The 12307-nt window shown below is 40.7% G+C and overlaps 1 protein-coding gene across 2 annotated transcripts in view; it reads right to left on the bottom strand.

Moving 5' to 3' along the window:
- Positions 1-361: 361 nt before the first annotated feature.
- rfx4 (regulatory factor X, 4) overlaps positions 362-12307 on the bottom strand; it is a 19924-nt gene continuing 7978 nt past the window's right edge. The window contains exons 5-18 of one of the 2 annotated variants that reach the window (XM_023406718.2): positions 11351-11412; positions 10780-10993; positions 10230-10307; positions 9920-10083; positions 8522-8622; positions 8340-8398; positions 8087-8231; positions 7658-7752; positions 7041-7158; positions 6013-6132; positions 5126-5287; positions 4858-5023; positions 4636-4774; positions 362-1766 (exon numbers count right to left, since the gene is read on the bottom strand). In XM_023406718.2, coding sequence (XP_023262486.1) covers positions 1494-1766; positions 4636-4774; positions 4858-5023; positions 5126-5287; positions 6013-6132; positions 7041-7158; positions 7658-7752; positions 8087-8231; positions 8340-8398; positions 8522-8622; positions 9920-10083; positions 10230-10307; positions 10780-10993; positions 11351-11412 — 1896 coding nt within the window. In that variant the 3' untranslated portion in view covers positions 362-1493. The remainder of the gene's footprint in view (positions 1767-4635; positions 4775-4857; positions 5024-5125; positions 5288-6012; positions 6133-7040; positions 7159-7657; positions 7753-8086; positions 8232-8339; positions 8399-8521; positions 8623-9919; positions 10084-10229; positions 10308-10779; positions 10994-11350; positions 11413-12307) is intronic. The other variant, XM_023406719.2, reaches the window with a different exon arrangement.

The following is a 12307-nucleotide window of genomic DNA, read 5'->3' as shown; positions in this document are numbered from 1 at the left end:
GTTTTTCCTTTTCAACATCAAAATGTATTTTAGGACTCTGAGTGATGGCTCAAATTAAATGATCTATTTTCATAGGTCAACACATGTCAGAAGTTATAGTCAAAAACATTTAACAGATTATATTCAAGCATAGAAAGTATAAACAGAGCAGTACTTAAAGGATCAATGTAATTCAAGACTTTGTTCCAGGGTCGACACTAATTATGATTATTAAAAAGATCCACTAATGCGTTGACCATTTGGTTAACATTTGGACACTTCTGTGCATCATTTTGTGCATGTTTCCAAAGACAGTATAAAGAAATAGAGAACAGAATACTGAGAATAGAGAAAGAAGATAATTTGACAAAGATGACTCATGTTTTAGATTGTGAAATTATTTATGTGGCAACATTTTTCCCCACATACACATCAGTTTCAACTGTGATAGTTTAACAGTCACCACAAACGGTTTCCAGTGCTTTTATTTACAGAAAAGTGACTAGACTTCATGTTACTGTACACTTTGATATTTTCCCTTTTTATAAATACCCATAGGGTAATAGGTCCTCAGTAGCTTTGAGTGCATTATAAAACACACAACCCTAGGTTAATGCGTCCTTTACTAACCATACAAAACAGAGAACAAAGTACCAATTGTAACATAGAAAATAAAGGATACACCATGTTACAAAGTTACAGAAAATACATACTATATATATATATGTTGTCACAGGAAAACAGCAGAAGCTTGGGACAGAATATACTCGCACAGTTGTTTGAGTCACAGCATTCAATCGTTAAAAAACACACTATCCAAGATAAAGACACCTCAACACACAGATCAAGGTCTTTCATGACTTTATATCTGTCACTTATGATGTTTTGGCTTTGTGCCACTGTGTGTAACTGGTGTCCCAGGAGAAGTTTAAGGCAGTGCAGTTCATTATCATCCTGCAGCAGACTGAGGTTTATCGGCTGCAGCGAGCTCATGCCAGGATGCTGCACAGTGCTGAGCTACTAGAGGAGACAGTGGTGTCACTGAGATTGTACTGGTGTCCGTAACCGCTCGCAACACACTGATCCATCAGACACAGACATTACTGACTGACGGTTGGTGGGATGATGTGTGCGCTGACTTGTGAGACTGACGAGGGAAACTCTGGCAGAGGTGTACATTCCTAAAAACAAAGGCACAGCTTGGCAGCAGCATTGCACTCTTCAAATGATTTTGCTGCAGGTTTTGACAATCTGTATGATTTCATATTTTTTCTTCCATCAATTGTTGAAGAATTCTTTTTTTTAACAAATTACACCGCAGTCGTCAGTGTGATTGACGTCTTTTTAAATTGTCAGTACGTCCATACCATGATTGCTATTACCTTGCATTGGTACTCTCCACTCTCTGCTCCTCCTTATTTGATGTACTTGATTGGAAGTGTTCAAAGACTTTGCATCCACCGGTTTGGCAGGCCTGGAGCTTGTACATGGCTTTCCAAATCATTGTTTAAAGGCTATTTCGCCCAGCCTGTGGTGGCCTCTCCATTGATGTAGGCAAAGCCGGGGAAATGCTGTGAGTGTTCGTACTCTGAGTTCCTGCGTGGTCCCAGGGGAGAGTACATGTCCCCAGAGGTGGCATAGCGGGATGAATGCATAGGTGGGCTGGTGTAACAGCTGTTAGCCGGTGACACATCTGGCCACCGGGGGGCGACAGGTGCGGGGTGCAGCCGAGGAGTGCTGCCCATCAAGCAAGGCTCCATCCGAGACATCTGGCCGTTGAGCTGGTACTGTAGAGAAGTGGAGAGAAGTTAGTGATGCAGTAAAGGCATCTTCTGAGAGAAGCATAATATATACAGTGAAAAGATCAGAGCTGCAACTACCAGTTACTTTATAGTTATTTACCAATTCATCTGCTGATTATTGTCTCGATTAATCATTAATTGTCAGAAGATGAAAAAATGCCCATTATAATTTCCCAAAGCCTAGAATGATGTATTTGGATGTCTTACTTTGTCTAACAAACCATCTAAAAACCCAAAGACGTTCAGTTTAATAAGACCAAGAAAAGCATCAATTCAGCACATTTGAGAAGGTGGAACCAGGTGGAAACGTTTTGCATTTTGTTTGAAAAGCAATTCAAACTATTAACTTATTATTAAAGCCAGTAGCCAGGTAATTCATCTTAGCTTAGCACAAAGACTGGAGACAGAGGGAAACAGCTAGCTTGGCTCTGTCACAGAAAGAAGAAATAGTTTTAGCATATTACCTCCAAATTGTTATTGTCATTGTCACTTTGGTTTTTGAGCAAATTAAACAAACAAGACATAACATGTTAATTAGTTTTAGTGGTACTGTTCGGTGGATTTGTATTTCCAGACAGAGCCAGGCAAGTTGCTTACCCGTCTTTCCAGTCTCTTGTGCTAAGCTACACCAACTGGCTGCAGGCTGTAACTCTAATCTAGCAAATAATCACATTTGGCAAAATGCTGAACTATTTCTTTAATGAACGTTTACATGATGTCCAGTAATAAACTGGCGCAAAATTACTGAATTGTTTATTCATTAACTCGTCTTAACTGTAGTATATAAACTCGAGTTGCTGAAACCTCCAAATTCCCAGAACATTTACAGAGGACATGACCTTGGTGTCCTCAGAGGTAGCTACAGCCCTGCTGTTATCATATTGATGCTGTGTTAACCATGTGGCATTGGGTGTGAACTGACCCTGCCAATGGTAATTTCCTGTCAGGGGAAATTGCTTCACAAGTTGTACCAGACTGGTCAAAATAGAAAAATTAAGCCACTTAAGAAAATTAGACATAAGCTGTAAAAGAGGTTTTCCAGTGGGTTTTTTTTGTCGCCTATGGTGACTGGCCACAAACAGGCCTGATGAAATCTGCCTGTTGATAAAAATAAATTGAACAGATGGTGATCCGACAAAGTTGTCTGTTCGTTTCAGCTCAATCTCCAACCTCTCACACGGACAAAGCTCAGGCATTGTGCCCGATTTAAGCTCAGACGGGCTTAAAAAAAAGTGGAAGTAGGACCCTTTTCCCTTTTCTCACTAAATATAAACATGACAGTCGATTCCATTATGAGGGATCACGACATGGAAAAAGACAGTCAGTGCAGGTCAGAGAGCAGAACAGACAGCTCAGCCGCCTCTTGTTCACAAGCAGAAAAGAGACCATTGAATAACAATATTTTAATAAATGCCCCCTTGCCCTGCTCTGTGGCTACTGGCTCAAACAGATGAAGAGACTATTGAGAGCTGGAAAGAGGAGTAACAGAGCAGGGCCCCTCTTGGCCCTGGCTGAGCCACCTTTCACTGTCTGCTTCCGCTGTGTGGAAAGGGTGATTCTGGGACTGTTAGAAACACTGTGAGCGCTGAGGCCCCTCTGATCTCCTCCCACTATAAAGGCAGCGGAGGTTGGAGGGCCCTTGACAGGAAATTACCATTAAAAGAGTAAACTCACACCAGTCGCTACATTAGCTGTCACATCAGTGACTCCATCTCATCAACTCCTTTCTCAAGAGTATATCTTGTGCCTTTACAGGACAGTTCAGAGCTTGAGAGGCCAGTCTGATGATATTCTCATCCAAAAATCACCTTATAAGAGCTGCTAATGTGCAAAGAAGGAGCACTGCAAGATTTCTGCAAGACATACTGTATCTTCACATCTATATCAAGTTATATTTATGCACATAGGCTACTTTGTTTTCTACTTCTTGCAATGGAGACCATTTGCACACAGCTCTGTATTGTGGCTGCATACAGTTTACTCATTAGTTACAGCTTAGTCACACACACATATTGACACGCATTATTGAAAACATCATATCCACACATTCTTGTGTTAAGTGAATAATGTGACACTGTGTTTCATCCCTCTCTATGGACATCAGCATCATCTGTAGCTTTCACTGTAAACTGCTCTTGTTAGTGGAAAGTGACTCCATACATTTAACCAATTACAGTTACTTTGTAGATTAATATTTTTTACTTAGAAAATATATGAGCTTATAAAACCACCCAACACTATGTAAAGTAGCTAAAATTAGCTCGACTGGCTGCAACATTAAAATGAAGCTCATATCAAAGTTAATCAATAATAATAATCCAATAATATAACATATATAATAACATAATAATCTGAAAGAGGCCATTTTGCATAATGAACGTTTTTACTTTTGAATGTTTAAGTTAATTTAGCCAATAATACTTGTGTGTGCTTAATGATGTAATTTTTTGAGGACTTTCGGAAGTAATTTGGAGTATATTCATAGAGTGGTATTGTTAGTTTTACTTAAGTTAAATAATGTAAGTAGTTTTTACACCACTATTTATAAAAGTCTAAATTCAGTCTGTCCAAAACTGTTGCTTAAAGAACTTTTTTAATCTTTGCATCTAACTAATGTTGTGTCAAGGGTTTTATTTCTTTTCTTAGTATCAAAGAGGAACATATAAAACATGTCCTTTATATATCCTGTATGTTATCTGTATGTTTCTTTCAGTTTGTAAATTTGTGATTTACATTTAAAAAGTTATGTTTACATAGATTGTGATGAAGATTTCAATTCACTGAGCAAATTCATGAACTGATTTCCATTCTTTAAAATGCCACTGAATCCATCTTCTGCATGACTGAGACTGACCTGTGCAGACGAGCGGTGGTAGGCGGAGTAGTGGAGGGGGGCTGGGATCGCCGGCTCATGGGCCAGACTCGGGTACTGGCTCTGGATGGAGTGAGGATGCTGGTTGGCGTAGCTGCCATAGTTGTAACTACCAGTATACCTGGAGTGCAGTAAAGAATTCATTAAAAAATTATTCAACTAAATTCAAATGAAAATTAATCAGATCATAAAAATCATAATTACCCATGCTCCTCTCTGTGGGTGTAGACTGGCATCCGGTGTGTGGAGGACGGAGGAGGGACTGGAGCGCTGCTCCTCATACAGGACAGCTGCTGTCCGGCTTCTGGAGCGGAGCCGCCTGCTGTTGTCACTGTGTATGTAAGGGACCAGGTATATGACTGAACAGCGCCTGGTAGACACATATATAAACACAGAGACAAATGTTTTGGCGCAGAGAAACTATGTGCAGTGAAACCTGTTAAACCCTGTGTGACGGTGAGGCCTGTCTCACCTGTGGTGGCAGTGACTCCGGTGTACTCGGGGGACACGGCAGCTGTTGGGGAGCTGGCCGCGGAAACGCCCACAGAGTGGACTGACCGAGCGGGAGAGTAGGATCCTGGTGACGGGGAGGTGGCAGTGGTTTCTGTCAGCGTGAATTCCTCCTCTCTCTCTGCTGAAGGTGTGGGGAGGCAACAGACCATTAGACAGTGGAAGGGAGAGAAGCCATGTTTGGTGTTAAAATCATAAAATGCTAATTTGTACTAAATACAAACAAGTTCTCATCATAATGTTTATTATTGCAGGTTTTATTTATTTACTATAATATATCTATTACAGAAAGGTATGGATATAGGTACAGTTCACAATTTCTCAGTGCATTCTCAGTGTGTAAGCTACAATGCTAAAATGGATTTCAGAGAGGAAACTACAACACAACACAAAAAAGACCAGGGTTTCTGCAGTTTCTGGCCAGTGAAGCCTGAATTTAGGCCCCAAAATTCTGTCAGTAAATTCTCTCAGTAATTTGACTTTTCAAGCTGTAAAGTGAGTCGACTTTTGTACTTTATATTGTATTTTTTCAGGAGCACAAATAGACATACCTGTATATGGAGGAAATTAACAACTTATGATTATTTCCATTACTGAATGGTCTTCTGATTTTTCAGTAATCATTTAATTTTCTTGATTAATTGATTACTGTGTGACGCAAAAAATGTAAAAGAAATAGTGAAAAAAAACATCCAAAAGCTTTAAAGTTAATTATCACATGAAACAGAGAAAAGCAGCAGTTGGAACCACAGTGTTTGGGATTTGTGCCTGAAACATGACGTGAACTTCTTGACAAACTATGACGTACTGTCACTGGTTATTGATTAGACCTGCAGGTAGCATTCTCACCTGTGCTGCCTTCGCCCTTCATGGCCCTCATGAGGTCGTTGGCCCTCTCCTGGCAGTGCAGGGACTCCAGCAGGTAAAGCACATAATCATCAAACATGAGATGGATCAGATGGAAGGACCCTGCACACAAACACACGGGAGGAATAAGTGTTGTTTGGACCAAAAACATATAAAATTATATGTAATTAATTGTGTTAAAAAGTGACTTCATGACATGGTGACAGAAAAAAAGATGCCTATGCATGTTTAGGGAAAGATTAGCATTAAGACTGAGGCGTTTGTAAAAGCATCTATTTGATGACATCACATCCTGCAGACTGACAGGACGGCTGCTGTTATTTAAAAAAAAAAAAGAAAAAAGAAAAAGTGAGTGCACTTGTTTCCGTGTACCGACTCAGTGCCAGAAATATGTCAGCTGACCCTGGGGTCACACGGAAGACGAGACCGTGGCATGTGAGGGAGCGTCACAATTGTGTCATTGTACGGGTCGCTGCCGCCGCCATGCGCATAATAAACACTTGTGGCTATTCAGGGGAGCGGGGTGTAATACTGACCGGTCATAAAATGGAAAAGACAGGCAAACACATCGGGAGAGGGGAGGGGCGGCTTTTGTTAATTAGCTGTTTGTGCACAGAGACCTGCTTTATCAAAACACTGCAACCAGCTGTGTCTTTGATATTCACAGACAGGGCCAAAGGACACAAGTACAGGAAAGAGAAGCCATTTTCTTTTCTTTCATTTTCACAGCTCTGCACTTACTGCAACAACAGCCATTTTACTTGTTCCTCCTCTCTCCTCATTTGAGAATCACAGGAATCTGGAAACGTTTATTTGGTAGTACTGAAGACAAATATAGATCATTTCTGGAAGTTTAAACCAGTTTTGGGAACCTACAAACACCAGACCTAAACATGAGATGACTTTGGAATAATAGATGACATAACTAACTATTCTATATACACTCTGTCAACGTTGTGTATTTCCTGTCTGTTGCATGAAGGAATGATGACAAAGCATTAGCAGCTCACCAAAACTGGGCGCGCTGTGGAGGGTCATATCCCGGATGACTCTGGTACCGAAACACGACCACATCAGCAGGAACTGTTGGGCCACCTTCTTCAGGCACCCGGGCCTCTTCCCTGCCACCTAGAGAGAACATTACCATGAGAAAAGAGGGGGAAGGGTTGGGATGCCGGGGTAGAATTAACCCCTGGGTGCGTATTGGGGCTTAACCCTCAGGAACGAAAAACATGTCAACAAGTCAACTATTTAATTTGCCCCCAGGGACACGCCTTCCTATTGAACTATTGTCTGGGCAGTCCAAGACGTTGCCAGGGCGACCAAATTTTACAAGCCCATATCTGGCCATAATGGACGCAAATGGGAAGCTTGAAGACATCATTAACTGGGAGGATTGCAGCGTAAGTGCCTCTGTGGAAGAAAGACATGCAGAGACGAGTGGCTTTCAGCCACAGGTGTCTTTTTAAGGGCAAAATGATCTGCTGTGCAAATACATGGGCAACATTTAAACTTCACTTGTGCAACTTCACCTTCAGACAAATGTTTTATGCAAAAATGTGCGAGTCAGACCATGTTTAAACAGCTGTTCTTCTAAATGAGGGGATAGGAGTATTTTCTGTCTGACCTTGACAACACAGCGGTCCACCATTGAGTCCAGCCACTCGATGTACGCCTCGATTGGGGACTGCTCCTCCAGTAGACGGTCAAACTCCTGATACACTGTGACAGGAGCCAGAAGGTCAGGTAAGATGGGAACTAACATCACTGGAGACTGAGAAAACACCAAGATTTGGATGCAAATGGCATCTTTATGCCACATCTTCTACGTATCTGTGACCTCTGATCCCGTCAGGACTGATGATTGGAGATGCTCCACAGGGTGTTTCAGAGGAGTGTGAACTTACTTAACCTTTTGGTCTCCATCATTAATGCTTTGACTCTGCTGGTCGTGGGAATGATTGTCCCTCGGTGTGTTGTTTGTGTGGAAGTAAAGTGTAATTCTCTGTGTGGCTGGGTGTGTTAGAGTGGAGTCAGTGTAACTGCACGGACTTACAGTGGATAATAAGCTGCCTGTGCTCCTCTTGTGAGTCCTCCATGGTGTAAAGTGTCTGCTTGGTGATGCTGTTCAAGTCCACATTCCTCCAGTCCTCCAGCATTTGAAAGGTGATGTCTGCACTGTTTATCACAGTCCGTGACGCCTGGGGACAGATATATCAACAATATTACACAAGCATACCCATATCCCTTATCAGCTGTGCTTGTTCATATGAATTTTATTAGAAAAACATTCGGACCATGATACGCACCTGACACAGATGATTTAATGATGTTTGCCGCTTTAGAATCTGAGAAAATCTCCTCGATACTGGAAAGAAAATAGGAAAAGAATGTGGTTATTCCTGTGAATCATCATTTACATGTCCTGTTTGAAAATAAAAATACGGAATCTGTATTTTTTTCAGACATAAACTGTGGACTTCATACTTACATTCAAATTTGATATTCCTCAGGTTTTCAGGAAGGTCGTGAAGTGCTATTTTAAGCCACTCATCAAGCTGTTTGGCAAATTTTCGAATAACCTGAGTCAAACTGTGAAAATGAAGGAAAACAGAAACACAATAAATACCTCCAAAACAGTAATAATTTAATCTAATTACGGATTTCATTATAGATTTATCTGCTTAAACTAGATTATCCTCTTAAACTATCCGTTTTGTTCATTCAATTATTTGTTTGGTCTGTGAAATGTCACAAAATGATGCCCAGAAAAATGCCCATTACAATCTTCAAATTTATTCTTTTGACCAACCGATATATAAATATTCAAACTCAGTTCCCAGTCCCAGAGGAAGAATGAGATGTGGGGAAAAGCTACAGAAAAAGCCAGTAAGCGGACCTTGAGTTAAGTTTCTTTCATATGTGACAGAAGAAAAAAGAACAAATCCTCACATGATGTTTTTGAAAAATCATTTCAACAATTAACTGAGTTTGTGTGATTGATTTCCAGACATCCAATCAGTAGCTACAAGTTGAAAGTGTTTACAGATCATTTGCAGATTTATAGAAATTCATTCTACACAATAATACACTACCTATATAGAAGTATAATGCAATAAATGCGGTGAGACGTGTCTGTTAGCAGCAGCTTTAATTCACACTGCAGGTTTAGTCTTAGTTTAGTTTTCATTGAAATTTTAAATCCAGTGAATAACCTCAAATGGTACAAAGGTCCGTGATAAACTGCCCAAGGAAAAAAAAAAAGTTCAACCAAAAACACTTCTGCTGAAACCCTCTGTCTGTGCAAAGGCAGTGATGGAACAAACTGTGTCACTCTTAGGACAATACTGTAGTGCAGGAAGTAGTGCTGTATATTGCTATCAGAATGGGGAGAAAAAAAGCCAGTAACAAAGGAAGACGGATTGGCTGGTCAGGGGTTCACCCTACAGCAAGATAATGACCCATGACATTAGAAGAAAAGAACGAGACAGTGGCTTCACATGATGAAGATCAGCACAGTCTCCAGACTTAAAACCCATGGAGCTGGTTTTAGATGAACTGGACAGAAGGTAAGTGTATGTGCAACACATTTGTGGGAACTTCAGCAACAGTGTTGGGACAAACTTTCTGAACAATATATGATTTTCATTCTAGAAAGAACATCACAAATGTATTTGGCTGCTGGATGAGTCAAAAATGAAGATTAAATTTAGGATTTAAGATTCTATGATTTTTTAAAAAAATTTTTTATATCTATTATCTAACACACTGAAACAAACCTCTATGTAGATTTCAGTGACTGGGAAATGTTCTAAAACGTTTGACTGGTATTGTACCTCATGTCCAGTTTTTCATTCATAGTAAAAGTGAGGGTTACAGCACGACTCACCTATCAGGCAGTGCTTGCAGGACGGTGGGCATCAGCACCCCAGAGATGGCCTTGTAGAGGATGGAGTCACAAACACCGACTATGTTCACCACCGTGGGGGAGCCGAGGACAGGGAGCATGTGGGGCGGCATCCCCTGCCAGAAGTGCAGCAGGAAGCTTTGGACCTGCAGACACCGCAGACAAGCCATGATGTTCAGTCATTACATTAGGAGATAAAAGTTTAACCTTTTATATAAAGCAAAGCTATTAGTTACATACAATCAAGAATTTGACTTTAAACAAAAAAGGTTTAAAATATGAGACGGCTTGCCTCATCAAAGTTGGCTCGAATAACAGTGTCCAGTATCCTCTGACAGTGCGTTCTGTACATCATGATGAAGGTTGACACCTGTGGGCAACAACAGAGTATTAATCTAATTGCATCACAAACTTAAATGGCTTTTTTTCTCTTTTGGGGAAACTAAAAAACAGTAGTACGAAAACAAGAAAATAAATCTTGAACAAAGCATGTGAACCAATAAATACATGTAACAGGTCTAGGCTGGAGCAGAGTAATATAAAACAAGCTTTAGAGATCAGCAAAAACACAAACCATTTAAAATCATGGCCCCTCTTTAAAAGCCGGACAGCTAGTGCCTGTCCTTTGTCCATCGCTAGATCTTATTATCTCCCCCAAAAGATTAAGAGTTAGTGAGGAGCCAGCATATAAATCCTCAGGGTCCTTCTCTAAACGCAAACCCAGTGAAAATCCAGATAAAAGAGCCAGAGGGGGCGCAGAGATGGTGAGATGGCAGGGAGAGATGGGATGACAGGGATGGGGAGGGGGGCTGTAAGGATGGACTTTTAAAACTCCTGTTTACCCTCTCTTCTGGCAGGCTGGCGGGCAAATTTAGGTCTTTGACATTTGGAAACTCTGGCAGGAGCGTCCCCAGTTTGGAGCGCGGTGAATACGCCACTGTCTGCTTGGTGACCTCTTTCTTCCCCGTCTCGTTCACCCACGCCGCTCCCTTTTTGGAGTACATCACGTCATAATACTGAGAGGTCTCCTTCACCGCTATGCCGTAGTAGTGGTATCTGAGGAGAACAGACGGTGCATAGTTTATTCTTCCCTCATCAAGTACAAGTCGTATTACTATCAAAAACTGTGAAAGAAAAGAAAATGTTAGCCAGACCTTATGTAAATATACAGTGTACGACTGTTTCATCATGTGAAACGCTTTCCCCCCCAAAAAACAACTAATATTTCAAAAACCTATATGTATGCCCCAGTTTCAAATCTTTGCAAATATCAACTGAGATGAATATGCTTTGTATCCAGTTGAGTTAATGGAGATTTGAGTAAATTTGTGACTTTTGTTTTTTTTTGTTTTTTGTTGCTGTTTTTTAGTGGATACATGGACAAGTGTGTTCGAAACCAACTTAACAACTTACTTCGACTGCCCTCTTGTCCCCAGTCGTCTGGTAGTTAACGCTGGAAACTGTTGCCGTATGATCTGTTCATTGTGGGAGAGAAAAGTTTCTCAGTGTGCTGGAACTATTCAGAAAGAGGTTGAACTTTTTTTGTTTGTTTTTGGAGTTATATCAAATTCATCTCAGCCATTCAGCCGACAGTAATTTACAAAAAAAAAAAAAAAAAAAAAAAAAAAAAAAAAAAAAGAGAAAAAGGAGATGGGAAAAATTGACACATGGAGTCAAATAAGATCTTTATAAAATATAGACGACATGTTTCTATTTAACTCAGTGGAAGAAAATATTGTATAGTAGAAAATTATACTTTAGTTAGAATCTAATCCACAGTAAAACAATATACATTACTTCACAGAAATACTGTACTTGTGTATGAGAAAGTGTTTAATAAAGTTTGTCTAGCTGTGTCCACAGGGAGGTCTGTGAGGAAAATAAAAGCTTTGAGAGTCATCCATTTATGACATCCAGGGGTATTACTTTTTTTTTTCTATATCAACAGTCTCCCCCCATCCATCCACCCACCCATCCTCTATCCTTCTCACTCTCTTTCTCTACTCCACTCCCTCCTTCTTCCTTTCCTCTGTTTTTGTCCAAAGAGATTGGCTCCTTAGTCCAGCTCCTGGTGCAGAAACTTTAGCAAACAGTGTAGCTCTCCATTGTGTGGGATGAAAAAAGAGGCCAAGCTGTGAAGTTTCTGTCAGGCCCCGCTTGATAAATGAGCAGACAGGGAGGCAGTCCGGGCCCTCTCTCGTTTTTTTGTCCTGAATCAATGAAGCCTTCCTAAAGGACACCCCACACTGCTCCAGCCACTGATCTAACATTCCGCAACATCTCACCCTTCCAAATTTCCTTTAATTACACATTAATCCAGGCCCCTTCTCTTTTTCAATATCTTCCGACAGGAGCTGCGAAGGGGCGGGG

This window comes from Seriola lalandi, unplaced genomic scaffold (genome assembly GCF_002814215.2).
Source record: "Seriola lalandi dorsalis isolate HSWRI2012SDOR001 ecotype SW California unplaced genomic scaffold, Sedor1 jcf7180002054314, whole genome shotgun sequence".
Lineage (NCBI taxonomy): Eukaryota > Metazoa > Chordata > Actinopteri > Carangiformes > Carangidae > Seriola > Seriola lalandi.
This window is presented reverse-complemented; position numbering and strand designations above follow the sequence as displayed.